At 38.8% G+C, this 13,135-nt stretch overlaps 1 protein-coding gene across 1 annotated transcript; it reads right to left on the reverse strand.

Annotated features, from left to right (window-relative positions):
• Positions 1-10,475: 10,475 nt before the first annotated feature.
• On the reverse strand, positions 10,476-12,859 carry LOC110502466 (dickkopf-related protein 1). The gene is made up of 4 exons (XM_021580498.3): positions 12,145-12,859; positions 11,844-11,982; positions 11,481-11,609; positions 10,476-11,282 (listed from the first exon to the last, which is right to left on the reverse strand). The coding sequence occupies exons 1-4, from the start codon at positions 12,343-12,345 to the stop codon at positions 11,017-11,019; spliced, it is 735 nt and encodes a 244-aa protein (XP_021436173.2). The 5' UTR covers positions 12,346-12,859; the 3' UTR covers positions 10,476-11,016.
• Between the last annotated feature and the right edge of the window lie 276 nt (positions 12,860-13,135).

The raw sequence follows: 13,135 nt of genomic DNA on the forward strand, positions 1-13,135 counted from the left end.
GGATTAATAAAGTACATTACATACTCCCTTATGTTAGACGTCTGTTCTTATAAGTTTAATTTTTTACCTGTGAATAGCCAACTAAACAATTGTATCTTCTATTGTTGACCAATGTTTGATTGTTGTTTATTAAATCCAGTAGCGGTTCATGGGTAAAATCACTGGGGAAGCCAAGCCCCCCCAAAAAGACATATTACAAGCTATGTGTTGTGATAATTGTGTTGTTTGCTCTATAATTCAAATGCCTTGTGAACGTGATATATAGGCCGAAGGCAGAGACAGTAAGAGGACAGTGTTTCATAAAAAAAACGGAGAGCAACCTCTGTCCGGTGAAGTCCATATTGCATGTAACAAAAAGTTACATGACCTACAGCATGGTCAAACATGTTAATGTTTCCGACATTTCCGGACTATTAAACAACTGTTGATTTAGAACCACACAGAGTTAACACAAGTCGAGCTGCTTCCACTATTCCAGTACCATTTCAACTTCATCAAATCACCTATGCTCAATGGTTCTGATTTGTGTGTGTGTGTGTGTGTGTGTGCGTGTGCGTGTGTGCGTGTGCGTGCATTCGTGCAAGTAGAAAAGACATGTTGACTCACCCTACTTGTTGACAAATGCCAATGCTATCTACATCTAGCTACATATTGAACTTCCATCCTCTCAGGCCAGGGGCACAATGTTTGAATTTATGGTTAGATCAGAATCTCCGCTATAATCATTGGCCTGTACGGTGAATTAAGTAAAACCACAAGTTAAAATCTCCATCCACGGCTAATTTAGGAAAGGGCTAATTTTAACTAGCTAGCTATCTAGCCACCTAAGGACAACAACACAACGAGCTGCAACAATTCAAGTTGTGTCTGTAATGATGTATGCTCTCGATGCCCTGTGATAGGTGTGAAGCCATATCCAAACTGGCTTCCTTTGATACTTTTTTTTGATGCACCATGACCACTTACAGTTTAGCTCAACGCTGTTTGGATATTATTTTATACTTTTTTTATTCAATATACTGTAAATAATAATAATTTATAATAAATTTATAATAATAAATTTGCTAAGCCTTCCATGGATGTTTATATGGTAAGTTTTGGACCCTGGTTCATGTCTCGCACAGTGCTCACTCTCACACACTGCAGCTAGCTACGCTAAAGACATTGGTAGCTAGCTAGATAGTAATTTGGCTAAAAACAATGTATTAGCATTCTGATCATCGCTGCTCTGCGTTATCAGGGCTTCAAATATCATTGTCGGTGATGTCAAATCCAGCATCCCCAGACTAGACATCACTGGTCTGTAGCCAAACACAGCATTGAATCTTTTACGACTATTTTTTTGAAGATCTTCTCATTCCTGGTGGAAGTTGCCTCTGGATGTTGGTGTCTGGGCACACAAAAGTGCTTAGACATCTCCAACTGACCAATTTGTTGCTTCCATTATTCGTTTTTTGGCTTTAGTGTTATTAGTTTGTGTAGCTGTACTGTTCGTGGTCAGATTTCACCTTCTCTTTTAAAACATGGAGTCAGTGACTCGTACATGAGTATTTACAACACTGGGACATCTTTGCATGAGACCAATCATTGAGTACAGAAATGTGTAAACCCACACACCAGCCTACTTGGTTTGAGGTCAGTACCAGATACCAAACGAGGCTGTATATCCTGCTTGGTTACAGGAATAAAGCAGGCCATGGGCAAATGGAAATTAAATAGGAACCTTGATATTCACTGCACGGCCCAGCAGTAGAAAAGTGCCATTAGTGACTGTCATGGTACTTAACCCTGCACCTTAGAGACGGCTGCCCCATGTACATAGTCATTGAACACTGGTCACTTTAGTAATGTTTACATACTGTTTTACAGTCAAGGTTCATCATACATAACTACTGCTGTACACCATTATATACATATATATTTATATTTCGGGCTCCGACACTTCTCATTTTAATATTTCTGCATTTCTTAATTTCTTTCTTTTTATTTTGGGGATTTGCATGTATTGTAAAGTATTGTAAAGTATTGCTGCATTGTTGGAGCTAGGAGCACAAGCATTTTGCTACACCCATGATAACATCTGCTAAATATGTGTACGCGACCAATAAAATTTGATAACATTTTTATTTGATTTTGCTAATACGAAGACCCCCCCGTTTCTTGAAAATGCCTGTGGGATGTAGGAATGTGTGGTTAGCCAAGTGGCTCTACAGTGCCTCTACAGAGTGGCTCTACAAGTGGCTCTACAGAGACACTGATTCCAAGACTCCCAGAAAACATGCTTTAGCTGACGCTGCAGCATTATGATGACGATACAGAAATGGACAGTAATTTAAAGGAGATATGGGCTACATACTGTAGGCCTACATCTTCTTGTTAAAAAATCTGCCAACTGCCATGTACTACCCGGGGTTGGGTGCTACATATGCGGTGGATATGATGAATTTTCCCCATACAATATAAAGCACTCAAAGGCCCAGTGCACTCAAAAAACTGATTTTTCTGTGTTTTATATATATTTCCACACTATGAATTTGGAATAATACTGCGAAATTGTGAAAATTATGATAATGCCCTTTTAGTGTAAGAGCCGTTTGAAAAGACACTTCGAAAAAATTCAGCCTGTTTTGGTGGGATGGACTTTTCACCTGCCTGGTAACATCACTAGGTGTTAAATTAGTTAATAAGATGAATAATAAAGAGAGTTCCAAACCTTTCTGACAATAACAGCTAGTTATCAGTTTTCCCTCCCACTCAGACCATCCCCAAATAATCCTAACAAAATTCCTACTAGAGAAATTGCTGTTTGCTAAATTTTCATTGAAAACAATCACAGTAAGTTAGTTAATTGTTATCCAGAAATTATTTCATATTGAGATAAAAAAAGGATGCATTGAACTTTTAAACGTCTGGGTCTTTAAGGGGGAATTCAGACCTGAGTTTCTGCACTTTTCTCGCTATTCTGACCTTGAACTTACCCAGTGCCAGCAAGGTGCACTTTTTTTGGTGAAGATCAAAGAAATGTAGGTGTGGCGGAGGTGTTTGTACAGACAATCTTGACTTAATTCGCTCATAATTCCACCACTTTTAAGCGTGAGGAAATTATGGATAAGGTCGAGCAACCTGTCAGTTCCAAGCGGAAAAACTTAAACGAAAAAAGTTCCCTGATAGAAATGATACCATTCTCCATGCACTGTAATTTACAAATGAATAAGAGCTATTGATAAGAGCTAGATAAATTACTAATCCATTTGGACAGTTGTGAACTGTGGGTATTGGACTTCAGTGGGGGGAAAAATGATTCCAACACGTTGTACCAAACTTTTACATGCTGACCACACCGCTCGCATTATGTGCTCAAAATAAATGTACACATACTACATGTTATTCAATAATTTCTTCCAAACTGCTCACGAGCGTCTGTGTAACCAGGCCCTAAAATAAAACTTGGTTCTATTTTTGATGCTTGATGCGCTACATGTCCCACCTCTCTCAAATCGTCATTGGTTTTTAGGAGCATATACCCACGTGGTTGATTGTGAGGTGGACACTCCAGTCGGTGGTGATAATGCACCTTAAAGTTGGCTGCCAACCGTCATATAAAGTCAGAAGAAGAAGACTGCAGGAGGAGAGATTACTAGAAACTAAATAGGGTTACCCTTTTCTCTGTGGATGAATTGTCGGAGTAGAGGACCTTGTGCATTTCAGTTACAATAACAACCCAATGTTTGTGTCCCAGGACAAATTGGCTGACTAGACGTTCCCGGTCTAGTCAGCATGTTGAAATCAAGAACAACAACAGAAACATAGCATCACTTAATTCGACCAACTGAATCAAACAGGCCTGAGGCTGAGCCATGCTTCAGACTGACACTCACACAGACAGCACCCACATGGATAATACTACCAGCAACAACAACAACCGCAACCACAACCACACTGCTTACACAACCTATGGTAGCCTAACGCCATCACTATCACACTATCTCCAAAAGTGACAACAGTGACACATCAAAGGATGTTAGTGTGATGCTGAAAGGACAGCGATGGTAATATGCAGCACACTCCATGGATGACAGGACACTTTTTGTAACACACAAAGGGCTGATAAAATGAGAGCAGTCACACACAGCATTATGTTAAAGAATAAGCACTTGGACATAATAAGTCAGTAGGTCCCAATCATTAGAATACAAAAACACAACTATTAGGCTAAGCGTTTCCCAATCGAAATGTACAACTATTACTTTAGCAACGGTCATCAAAATTGTTAAAATGTTTGGTTTTAAAAACAGTTCTAATGAATGCAAAATTTGAACAATTGTTTTTATCAATCAGATATTGGAATTATAGCACGTAAAACATTGAACTGGCACGGAAAAATGATGAATGGAGTTCAGGGATTTTAGTAGGAATTCAGGTATTCAATTTATTGTCAAATGTCACTTTTCTATTTTTAGAATGCACTCATAATGTCATCAGAAAATAAAAATTGTGTTACAGCCTGAATTCTAAATTGATTCAATTGAAATGTTGTGTCACGTCTACACACAATACCCCGTAATGTAAAAGTGGAATTATGCTCTTAGAATTTTTTACAAATTAATAAAAAATGAAAAGATGAAATGTTTTGAGTCAATAAGTATTCAACCCCTTCGTAATGGCAAATCTAAATATGTTCAGAAGTAAACATGTGCTTAACAAGTGACATAATAAGTTGCATGGACTTACTCTGTGTGTAATAATAGTGTTTAACATGATTTTTGAATGACTACCTCATCTCTGTACCCCACTCATACAATTATCTGTAAGGTCCCTCAGTTGAGCAGTGAATTTCAAACACAGATTCAACCACAAAGACCAGGGATGTTTTCCAATGACGTGCAAAGAAGGGCACCTATTCTTATTAATGGGTAAACGTTTCAAAAGCAGACACTGAATATCCCTTTGAGGATGGTGAAGTTATTAATTACACTTTGGATGGTGTATCAATACGCCCAGTCACTACAAAGATACAGGTGTCCTTCCTAACTGATTTGCTGGATAAGAAGAAAACCGCTCAGGGATTTCACCATGAGGCCAATGGTGACTTCAAAACAGTTACAGGGTTTAATGGCTGTGATAGAAGAAAACTGAGGATGAATCAACAACAATGTAATTACTGCACAATACTAACTGAAAAGAAGGAATCCTGAACAGAATTTAAAAAAAGAAAAACATGCATCCTTTTCGCAATAAGGCATTAAAACTGCAAAAGAATGTGACAAAGAAATTAACTTTATGTGCTGAACACAAAGCGTTTTTTTTAGGGCAAATCCAACGACACATTACTGAATACCACTCTTCATATTTTCAAGCATGGTGGTGGCCGCATCATTTAATGTGTCTGCTTGTAATCGGCAAGGAGTAGGGAGTTTTTTTTCTAAAAAAAGAAACGGAATAGAGCTAAGCATAGCCAAAATCTGCGAGTTAAACCTGGTTCATTCTGCTTTCCAACAGACACTGGGAGGCAAGTTCAACAAGCAGGACAATAACCTAAAACGCAATGCCAAATATACACTGGAGGTGCTTACCAAGACGAAATGTAATGTTCCTTAGTGGCCTAGTTACAGTTTTGACTTAAATCAGCTTAAAAATCTATGGCAAGACTTGAAAATGGCTGTGTAGCAAAGATCAACAACCGACTTGACAGTTTGAAGAATAAAAAAATAAAAACATCTGCAAATATTATACAATCCAGGTGTGCACAACTCTCAGAGACTTACCCAGAAAGACTCACAGCTGCAATCACTGCCAAATGGGATTCTAACATGTATTGTGACTCATTGTCAAAATTATTTGAAAATGTACTTCTTACTGAACGTTAATCTTGAAAAGGGCAAAGCTAACAAATGAGCAGCAACATCCTCTTCGATAACACCTGTTGAGCATCTGCACAATAACCTACAACAAAAGCTAGCTAGTTAGACCATAGGAAAACTACTGCTCGCTATTGTGCAGTGACCTGTCAGCCTTCAAAAGGTGGAAGTTTCCATACATTTTTGTAAAAACAGTTCCACCTAGTCAAAGTGTGATTGGTTGATTCCACTGTCACTCCAAAATACTGCCCTAATACAGTTCAATGGTGAATGCCTTCTATATAGTTTAACAAATGTTAAACCAGTAATTTGCCCGAAAACTGAAGCATATCAACATGACACGTAGGCTATGTGTGCCCTTTTCCCACCGTGGAGTATATGGAATGCTGTGCCGCTATGCAGAATTGAAATTGTACGCCCTTATAACTTGCAGGAATGAATCTTGGAGACGCAAGCCAAATTAGATGACAAGCCAAATCCGTGCAGTCACAGTCAGACCAAATTCAACCTTTGTGTATTCTAGAATGTTTTATTTTCAGCTCAGACTTTTCTCTTTTAAAAATGTTTTTGTATCATGTTAAATATTAGCCACTATTAGTAGCCACCATCAGTAATACCCACACACATTTTTTTACATCTTAGTGTTAGTTACCTTCAAATTGAAGCCTACATTTGGCATCGTTCCATTACATCAGTTGTTTAATTTTCTTTACTCTGTCACGTCCGTGTGGTTGATCCTGAGGGTCACTAGCAACAGTGTAAAATATTTTAGTTGCTCAATAATTTGGTACATGTAGCCCACTTCATGGAATCATCATACAGACCAGGCCTGGCAGTTTAAACCTGGAGCCTGATATATGGTAAATATATATATATATATGGATATATTCCATTAACAGTGAGGATTAGGGTAGAACACTTATTGTTGCAGTTTTCTCCCCTTTCAATATTTAATGGGTTGAACAACTGAATGGTTGGTTATGGGTACATTCATGTGTGTGTAAAATATTACTGTACTCAGATTTTTCTTTAAATTGATTTTAGATGTGTATGATTAAATAGTTTTATTATATTAAGCAAAATACTGTATACCCATTGTTTAGCTTTAATGGAATGTTCGTATCCTGTATATTTGACTGTAATATGTGATTGTCTCCCCTAGCTACAGATGTATCGTCTGTATTTGACCCAGCTAATCCTGCAGCAAAAGGAAATATTCATTATTATATGGATTATGATTTGTGGTAATTTTTGTAGGGGGTTTATACATTTTTCGTTAGGGCAGATTAAGTCCACATTTTCTAAATGAAATTACAGTCATTCTGTACCGGAAAATTCTCAGCAACAAAAGAGTGGTCAAGTTAAGATCGTGCACCTGTATCTTAAAGGCCCAATGCAGTCCCCCCCCCTCAAAAAAAAAAAATCCCCCTGTGCTTTAAAAACAGTATATGTCCACACTGTGAGGTTGAAATAATACTGTGAAATTGTGAAAATGGCGATTACGCCCTTTTAGTGTAAGAGCTGTTTGAAAAGACTGCCTGAAATTTCTCCCTGATTTGGTGAGATGGATTTTTTGGCCTGCCTGGTGAATTAGTTAATAGACCAATAAGAAAGAGAGTTCCAAACCTCTGCAAATAACAGCTTGTTTTTCGTTTTCCCCTCTTCACTCAGACCACTCACAGGTAGTCTTACTAAAATTCTTGCTTGAGAAATTGCTCTTTCCTAAGAAGCATTTTTTGTTTCATTTTGACATTTTTTATTGAAAACAATCATAGTATGGTACTTAATTGTTACCCAGAAATGATTTGATATATAGATAAAAATAGCTGCATTGGACCTTTAAGTCGCTCTGGATGAGAGCATCTGCTATATGACTAAAATGTAAAATAGAAATGTTTAAAATACAGATTTCATATTGCTGTATTAAATCGTTTTTTCAAATACAAAAATTATATATTGATGTCACAAATGTAGCATTTTTACAGTTCTTTATTTAAAATGTAGTTATTTGTAACATTTGACTGATTAAAACCTAGCAGTGTTACTTATTTATCTGAGAGTGAGGCGGATATATAGCATTTAGCAAAAAAACATGATTATTTGTCTCTCTGAAATTTCTGTCATTTTAACAACCTCATGTCATGATTAGATAATGAAAAAACACAACAATTTACCCAACATACCAATATTTTGAAAATAGATATAAAGTGTTTTAGAATCAAACTCATCATATTTGGATGGCTTTCTTTCATTGATCCTTAATATTCTGAACCCATTCTCTCAATAAATTATATTGAGTCTGAACATTTTAATTTAGGGTACACCGTATTAAAAGGGATGGCTTTAGATGTATGTACTAAAAACCCTATTGAATCAAAACTCTAAATGTATTACATATGCTTAAGGGAGCCACTCCAAAGAGCTTGTTGCACACCTGCGTAAGGTAAGTCTGAATACCAAATACTTAGAAGTGCTTAAATCAAAATGCAAAGGAAAGGCATACATTTCCTTTGTCTTAATCGGGCCCATACTGCATGAACACCATCCTTCTTTAACCATCATACTGTATATGGCTGTGACATAAAATGTTGCAGGGGGGCAACTTTGCATGATTTGAAATCAAATGTTTCTCTTTGTCAGCCTTTGATCCAAATCACTGGGATATCAACAAAATAATCGGTCTGCTATTCTGGGACAGAAGACACAGTCATTCCCTTACCATCATGTGATACACTTCGTCCTAATTAGAGATACACAGGTAGAATTTGGTGATATAATACACTATATGACCAAAAGTATGTGGACATCTGCTCATCGAACATCTCATTCCAAAATCATATTTTTGGTTACTGAAAATATATTTCATAGTGATTTAGATGGTACAACAATTCTCTACACTACACTTTGTCACATAAACTGAAATTAGACAAAGTATTAGAATTGTAGCAACCAATGAATGGTGGAGCAAATTCTGCATATTGTACCTTTTAACTTGTATTTTGTATTCGGTAAATGAGAATTTAACTACAACAATTTAATTTGATGGAAATACATGTATGGTGGGAAAATATCCATGTAGTTTCCATGCAGATTTTAGAATATTCACGTGAAAATCTGTTGCCAATTAAATGGAAACCTAGCTATTGACTCTTTTCATTTGATATGGCCGCTTGTCATTAGATACAGTGTTATTGTCTTTGTAGTGCTCTGCTATAGTGCTCCTGTCTGTAAAGAACTAGGTGTTGTTTTTACAGAAAGCCATGCATGGCCCAAGGACTGTCTCACCACTATGACATTTCTCCTATGGTCAAGCCCCCCACATTGTCACAAAGGTATGATGTTTTGTGATGTGATATTTTGATGTGATGTGTGTGTGTGTGTGTGTGTGTGTGTGTGTGTGTGTGTGTGTGTGTGTGTGTGTGTGTGTGTGTGTGTGTGTGTGTGTGTGTGTGTGTGTGTGTGTGTGTGTGTGTGTGCGTGCGTGTGTGTGTGTGGTGGGAAGAGCTATAGGAAGACGGGCTTATTGTAATGGCTGGAATGGAATAAAGGCAACTGAGTCAAACATATTGTTTCCATATGTGTATTGTGTTTGATGCCGTTCCATTCCAGCCATTACAATGAGGCCGTCCTCCTATAACACCCCCCCACCAGCATCCACTAGTGTGTATGTGTAAAAACCATGACCAGGATATCTGGGTCAAACATTTAAACTTTCCATCTAGTCCTGACCACTAATTTGTGTTGCCCGGGTTAGGTGTTAAATTCCACCAAGAGCATGACTGAATAACTCCTTGCTTCCCAAAAGGGGTAGTTGTAAGCTTGTGTAATGGGGTAGAGCCGTCTACCTATTTTGAACGCACACTTGTTGGTTTGCCTGTGCCAGGTGTATGCAATTTTTTATTAATGGCGTGGCCTTTTGTCTGAAAGCCTTCCTGTTTTGGTCAATCAGGGGATCCTCATACTATGTGCTGGTTGGGGTGCCTTGGGAGGACAGTAGTGGTGAAGTATGAGAAATAGGAATAATTGTAAATGTAGTGGGGTTTTTTAGTCGTTGGTGCCCATATTCCAACTAGACCTGCTCTCCTTCTCCCTGGGCACATTCTCCATGAATTTTGCAACACATTACTAATGTCTGATTGAATATGTGAGTGAAACGTATAAACCCAGTGATATTTGTTTTGTAGGACAGATTTATGGAGCTCCTGGAGCTGAAGATGTATGGAAATTATGTAGGCCTATGGCGACTGCCTTGTGACGTGGAAATTGTCTAATTTCCATGCTCCACTCCTTGATGCAAAGAACACGTGTTTAGTTTAGTCCCGAGGACTGTATTAGTTGACCTAATACAGCTACAGGAATAGTATTTTATGTATTTCCCCCACGTTACAATTGGAATGCTAAAAACATTTCCTACCCTGTCTTTGGAGAGCTTGACTGAATCATTAACCTGTTGGACATCATATTTGGGATGGATATTCAAACACTGTTGGCATATGGGTTGATTTGTACCTTTCCCCTGGATCACAATATCAAATACCAGTTTATTGTTCGACGGCCATTGTAACAGCCAGACAAGCTTTGTGCATGTAGAGCTCGAGCAGCCACTTACAACATGGGTCAGGTAATTAGAATGTTTTATTTAAACAAATTTCTTTACACTTTACAAGTAAACTAAAAATACATTTACATTACACAGTAAATAACAATATAAATCATTGTGTACACATTTACAATATTGGAAATTAACTATGCAGCACCAAGTTATTTATAATACAGGTGTAGACAGAATTCAAATTCTCAGTTAAGTGCCACCTCCAGTATAGTATTTACAATACAGTAATTTACTGCAATCAAAGTTAAGTTTCATTAAAAGAAACAAAACAACTCTGCCATTTTTGATGACATGTATCGATCTTTCCTATACACATCCAATGACAACTTCTTTATTTTGCATTCTCCAGCATCAGGGGGAATTGGATTGGTCCATCGCATCCCTCTGGGCGCATCACTTTTCTCCGGAACCCATTTTTCCTTTCCGGATGTGTTCTGTGCATGTCAGCGTCTCTGACATCTGTCAGATATGTGTCGGTTGTGGGAAGTGTGTATGTTCAAGACTGTGTGTCAGCATCTGAGGCATTGTGAATGTCCCGGATGTGTGTCAGCGTCTCTGGCAGGTATGCAGGTTCCGCACTGCTGTCCTGCTGACTCCGGTGTCTTTCTCTCCTCTCTCTAGTCTGCATGAGAGGCCATCTCCACAGTCGCAGCGCTGGAAAAGCTCCAGGCCATGGCCGCCTTTCCTACGGTGATGCGTGCACACCTGGCCCTCCATCAGCACCGGCTTACAGATACGAGACCAGAAGTGACGTGCACAGCACAGACCCTCAGAGCAGTCGGAGGACCTTAGGCAGTTGTCACCTTCCCGACCTAGAGAGAAGGAATATGAAGGGTTCTGTTGGAAAGGCCTCATAGCTGGAATTTTGATAATCAAATGTTTCCTTTCAATCCCCTTGGCTTTGTGTTTTTATGGTAACTTATTCATTGGGGACTGGTGGGAAGGACAAATCTATAGGATCTTTTTGGGTGGTACTGGATAATGTGTGTGCATGTGTAATGCACACCTACCTTTTACAGAATGTTGACCTTGCGGCAGAGGCAGTCTCTTGCCATAGTGTTCCATGGTGTTGTTCTGCCTATTTTCAACACTGGTCGTGACTGCGGTTTCAGCATCTTGATCACTGGCCTGACAAACACCTGAGGAAAAAGGCACACGTTATCATACAGTCACTTCAGTTGAACACAAGTAAAGTTTTTAAGATGATTACAATATCTCACGATTCCCCATCTTTCTCACCATACGTTTTTTTTATTTTATCTTACTACCACATTAAACGCAAATACATCAAAGTTCTCGCATGAATTAAAAGTGTGATGATCTGAAAATGGTTGGAAAAACAAACATGTTGCGTTTGCATATGTTGAGCTCACCATTGATGCAGCGCTTCCCGGCGCAGCACATAGAATCTCTTGCGCACCGCTTCCGGGTCTTTCGGCATGGGAGACACGCGCCTCGGATATCGTTGCAGAATTCATCGGCCCCACACTCAGCATTGTATGTGCAAGTAGGCTAACATGAAAACATAATACAATATTAACTTTAATTGGAACACAATTGCAAAACGCATTTCAGTAAAAGCGTAGGTAAGGTAAAGTGCTGGATAAGCGCTCAGGCATAGGTTAGTGTTGGTATTACGCACAGCTGCAAGAGCGTTCTAGTGCAGTTGCTTACCTGCAAAGTGTCCACGACTGCCTTCTGTCCGTCATTACGAGAAGAAGAAGGACGTGGGCTCGGGCTAACCGTGTCAGTGACACCGGGCAAGTTCTTGATGGCATTAGAGTTCAGTAAAACAGCCCCAGCGTAAGCATCCCCAAGGTATCCAAACAGCGTGAGATACATGGCCATAAAACGACCAACTGGCAGATTAGGCATACTTCTTTAAGTAAATGATCGGTTTTATGAATTTAAAAAATGAATAAAAAATTCGTCAAATGTAGGGTATTTCAAAAAGTCCGCAAAGTCTTGAATCCTACCACAGTCTCAAGAGTATGCTAGTGGGGTATTTTGAGGTATCCTGACGCACGGCTCTGCGATGTTCTCTTTATACATGAAGATCTATTTGCATTCCCGCCCCTTCAAGCGCACAACAAAGGTGTCGGGTGGAATTCCAAATGCGCTTATTAAACTCCGGAGCTCTACTGTACGGAAATAGCAACACGTGATGGACGAAATCGTTTCCAGCGTTCGTTTCAGAATGTTTCAGTGATCAACAAGTCTCTTGTGATTTCGTCCATCACGTGCATACACGGAGACCTCATTTAAACGGTATAGGATTCCATTGGAATAGCCTACAGCTCAAAAAAAAAACTCCTGGCTTATTATGGCACTGCAAAGATAACTCATTTTGGTTCTGGGAATGTTCTCTGAAGGTGTGGGAACGTTCCCTGAACATAGCACCAATGTTCCCTAAAGGAACAAGCTTTTCTTAACGTTCTTTGAACTTTCTCTTTTGGTTGTATGGAGGTAGCAGAGAACGTTCTGGGAACGTTCTCTGGAGGTTAAAGTAGAACACTCCCAGGATTACACAATTAAATATGAACAAAGGTGTATAGCGATGTAGGTCAAAATAACGTGGGTTATGTGGATTTCAGCGTGGCTAAAATGTGGTCAAAGTTACAAAAATGGGTACTAAAGATTCAGACAGCCATAGGGTTGCAAAAAC

This window comes from Oncorhynchus mykiss, chromosome 23, assembly GCF_057628025.1.
Source record: "Oncorhynchus mykiss isolate SJ-2025 chromosome 23, ASM5762802v1, whole genome shotgun sequence".
Classification (NCBI taxonomy): domain Eukaryota; kingdom Metazoa; phylum Chordata; class Actinopteri; order Salmoniformes; family Salmonidae; genus Oncorhynchus; species Oncorhynchus mykiss.